The 4,671-nt window shown below is 35.9% G+C and overlaps 1 protein-coding gene across 1 annotated transcript; it reads right to left on the bottom strand.

Annotated features, from left to right (window-relative positions):
* Positions 1-1,551: 1,551 nt before the first annotated feature.
* Positions 1,552-3,904, bottom strand: LOC116287756 (uncharacterized). Its single transcript, XM_031694436.1, has 3 exons — positions 3,800-3,904; positions 2,530-2,727; positions 1,552-2,278 (listed from the first exon to the last, which is right to left on the bottom strand). The coding sequence occupies exons 2-3, from the start codon at positions 2,718-2,720 to the stop codon at positions 1,552-1,554; spliced, it is 918 nt and encodes a 305-aa protein (XP_031550296.1). The 5' UTR covers positions 2,721-2,727; positions 3,800-3,904.
* Positions 3,905-4,671: the final 767 nt, after the last annotated feature.

Raw genomic sequence — 4,671 nt, 5'->3', positions numbered from 1 at the left:
ACTAGTAGAAGACTCGGGTTGATGAACGTCAATACAAATGCAATAAAACACACGAAGAAAACAACACATTCTCAAACGATTATAAACATGGTGTTCAGTCAATCATGACAAATCGTTTAGGAAAAAAAATAATAAGAGAGAAAAACGTGTTAGATGAAAAAATCATGACAACGGCTGACGAAAAAAGATATTGAATGACTTTATAGACAACGAGGCGTACGCAAATAAAATATACGACGTAGAGCAAAGAAAAATGCAACAAATTTCCTATGGTTTTCCGTAGCACACCACAAAAAAAAAAAAAAAAAAAAAAAAAAAAAAAAAAAAAGACCACGCAAAAAATGGAAAGAAAAAAGGTTTCCAGCGCCCTCTGGCTCCGTGCGCATAGGATTCGTATTTAAAACAAATTGTCATGATTCTTTTCCTGCACATCGAACATTCGTAATTTGTTGACGTAAAAAAAAAAACGAGAAAAATTTCCAATTAAAAGATAAATAAATAAGTAATCAATTTATTCACATTGTAGTGCGAAAGGAGATATACGAGGTCAATCCGCCATCGAGAGCAATATCTTCTAAGATCGAATAAGAATTTAGTAGTCGATTTTTAGTAAAACCGAGGGAACACCCTTGAAGCGCAGGAAAAAACGAACAAACAACTCTACTCACATACAACACCAATCCCGGCAGGACTAGATCACGTGTCGCCACCATATAGTTAGAAAAAAATAGACATATATGTAGAAGATATAGAGATAATATATAAAGATAAAAAAGTGGAAAGATGTGTAACTGGACAAAATTAGAGAATATTTTTTATCTCAGAAGTGTTATGTAATGTCTTTATTTTTCGTTAGTCACGTGGTAGTCCAAGCACCCCCAGTCTTTGACATATAACTCACTCGATCGACATATTTAGTTTTATGTGAAATACAGCTGCGTGCAGAGACCTTTACGGGGAAATGAGAAAAGACACAATAATTAATTTCATACCATTTCACGCATAAATCTGTTGAATTTAATTTTCAAATTTTGCTTACAAATGTACTATACATACAATAGATAAAATAGCTGTTCAATGATCTTGTAATAGATATCAATCTGAATAATTGTATATTTGTATCTAACTATAAAAGGTCTTCTTTATTTGACTAAAATCTTTTTATAAATGTTAGAGGGATCTCAGTGGAATAGAGAAATTTTACTTGCCTCGTCAAATGATCAAAGTGAAGCAGTTCTTTATCGTTTTGTCAGTGTTTCACGTGGCAAGTAAAATCACTCCATCAATAAGTATAATAATAATAATAATAATAATAATAATAATAATAATAATAATAATAGTAATAATAATAATATAAGTTAGTATAATGGAAATCTATTCACATGCATTTATTTAAATTTTTTTGAATGTCACTGACATTAATACTATGCGTGCCTTAAATAAAACAATCTTAGTAGGCCTTTTCCAGGCAGATTTAGAATTCGTTAGTTTTTTTTTTTTTTTGATACAGTAAATAATAATAAATTTGATTTTAATTAATTTGTATTTTATTTATATTTCGTTATGGATGCGTTTGTGACGGTTCATGTTTCCTGATTGGGAAAATCTCTGTAAGCAAATTTCACATTGGTATGGTTTTTCTCCGGTATGCGTACGAACGTGCTTGGTCAATGTTGAGCTGTCAGCAAAAGCTTTACAACACACTTTACATTTATATGGTCGTTCACCGTTGTGAGTGCGCATGTGCGTTGTAACCGAAGATGACTGCGAGAACTGTCGCTCACATACCCTACACTTAAATGGCTTTTCACCGGAATGTATACGAAAGTGGGCAGTGAGGTTGGCAGCTTGTGTGAAAGACTTAAGACATACCATACACTGGTACGGCTTTACACCGCTATGTGTCCTGAGATGGAGCCTGAGGGTTGAAAGTCTCGCGTACGTCTTGCCACAGATATGACAGTTCTTAGGCCCCTCTGGATTGGAGTCATATTGCGATAGGGTATCGTACCCACCCCTAGTGCTTGAAGATGGTTTCAGGAACGGTGGACAGGATGGGTATGAAGCCCTTGGCATGATTGGCAAACCACTGCTAAATACTGGAGGCATAGGTGGGTAGCTTGGATACAGGTCACCAGGGAATATAGCTGCGTGGATGGCGTTGGATGGGAGATACCGGTGGTGACTTGGAAACAGACTGTAAGGTAACGCTGATGGGGCTGCGTGAAAAATCATGGAACTCTCACCAGCTGCCTTTGCTTCTTTTGATGTGCTTGGCCTTTAAATAAAGAAAAGTCAATGCGTCATTTTCAGATTTATTAAACGATGGTTAACTATGAATTTTACATCAGTAAAACTCAAAGAAATGTTATGGCAAAAAAAGGCTACTACAAATAAAACTTAAAAATAAACAGTATTATAGTTTTAAAAAGTAATCTCTAAAGAATATAACGAGAGCATTCCTAGTTTTTTTCCTCTAAAAAATTTAGAATTTTATGGCATTCAGGTTTACTTGTGTATTTAAATTACCTTTGCATAAGTCCTGCTGACTGTGATGCTCTTTCGCTCGACTCGCCTCTGAGATTCAAATGGCAACCATGATTACTCGCCCAGAAAGACATACTGCATGATACCTTGGGTGGATAGCCAGAGTAGACACCATTAACTGGCAGTGAGAGCGCCATGTTGGCTTGCGTGTCTGATGAAAGGCTAGAACTCATTGTGTAACTGAGAAAAAAGAGAAAAAAATAGTTAGGCGTTTCAATAAGGACTAGGCGAAAAAAGTCGAGAAATCTACGATTAATTGACAAGCATGTTAAATCAAAGTAAATTATCCCAGAGGATGGGGTTGTATCTAAAGTATGTACTGAAAGTCGTATTCTCAAATATCTGATAAAGTCAGCGTCAGCATGTGAATAATCTTTATTGCCTCGGAAAGTGTTACCAAAATGTTGTTCCTATAACTGAAAAGGCTGATAAACAACCGATAGCCGAGAAATTTCTCATGAAAACTGAACGTTAACAAGTCCAAATAATCCTTTAACGACAAGAATATGCTGTTATTTATATTAAGAACATTCTCGCGAAAGAGAAATCTTTTTTAAGCAGACAAGAATGGTGGGAAGGTCTGTCAGTCTTGTAGAAACTACACGTGCTTTTAGTCTACTAAGATCAGGTCGTAAGAATTGTTCCGTTACATCAAAGTTAACAGTTTGAACAATAGCAAATCTATGTTCATTGTTGATTGTACTTGGTCTATACACCCACAAGAAACGTGATGTTGAACAATAATAGGATATAGCAGTTAATAAGCCGTTTACTGGACTATATTAGTTGATTGTTTACTCGTAGATGTTTAAAAGCTACACACGATTGTTACGGTAAGAAGGATGGAACAAGTTTCAAACCAAGGACGGAAGAGAACAGTAAATAGGCAGTTAAAATCAGATCCACTAACTAAAAAAATCAAATAAGCTGTTTTGTATGTAAGAACATTAGCTACTGATTTAATTTTTGCCTTTTCTTGAGTTTTTATCTTACTACGGATCTTATTTGCAGCATTATAACATATAGAAAAATGTCTTTTCCCAATATCATTTTCCCCAATTTGTATTATAACGTATATCGTAAAACTCTAGCTCCCGTAACTCTCGAAAACTCTAGCTCTTCCTCAAGCTTGGCGAGAAGTCTGGTATTATAGCAAGGACTGAGGTTTGAAGTCGTTTGACAAAACAAAAACAAAAATACACCAAAAAATATATAAAATAAAATCCTAAACAATGAATTATCCTAACCTTACCTTCTGTATGTTAAGTCTGTTCTTGTAAAATACGTCTTCCTCGGATTACAGCGGAGGGCTGATGTAGTTTCGAAGTCTCCAAAGTTTTTGAAAATATAAGTTTGAATTGCGATACGATGCGAATCTAGTAGACTTGTATTGGCAGATGAAGGTATGGCGACTGCTAGATGGCTCTGGTTGTCAGTTTGACTGATGTGAGATCACTGGTCAAGCAATGCGAGTTAAATAGAGCCCCACTGAAAAGGCCAACCGCTCTTATTCAGTTTTATCGCTTCACACACAAAAAAGAAACACATCGAAAACAATCTGGGCATTCATTACTTGCTAATTTACATCTGTGTGCAAATAATGGGTCTCTTTGGCGGTGTTTTCTTTCATTCAACAAAAGTATTCTCAATTCGGGACCACTCCATTCGACGCGATCAAAAGAGGGGTTCTTGTCTTACTATCTTGACTTGATCTGGGGCGTTCCTTGTGACAGTACATCGTTAAAGCACCGTACTTGCTGAAAGGGCACACGGTCTAATTATTTAGATGGTCTTTATTGAAATACCATTAACTAGCCAGACCCTCACGGTGTTGCTTTTGATGAGAGCAATTTTCTTTTGGATGTCGAGAAAATATGTTAATATGATTGGGCACAGCAATGGATTTTAAATCACGTATGGCTTTGCTCCTGTATTAGTGTCTCGCCGCCTGAGATGTATGACTCGGATTAATCAGAAGCAACTCCAGTACTTTAGTATGGGCTCCTCATACAATGATACTAGACTCACAGAGCCGACAAAAATAAGCAATTACTTGCTTGTAATGTTAAACAAAGCCTTATAAAACTACAACTAGTAGGCAAAATACGCCAGCATTTTTACCAT

Source organism: Actinia tenebrosa, unplaced genomic scaffold (genome assembly GCF_029948245.1).
Source record: "Actinia tenebrosa isolate PJP-AT-01 unplaced genomic scaffold, QUT_ActTen_1.0 PGA_scaffold12__29_contigs__length_12842862, whole genome shotgun sequence".
Taxonomy (NCBI): Eukaryota; Metazoa; Cnidaria; class Anthozoa; order Actiniaria; family Actiniidae; genus Actinia; species Actinia tenebrosa.
Note: the sequence above shows the minus strand (reverse complement) of the source record. Positions and strands in the feature narration are given on the sequence as shown.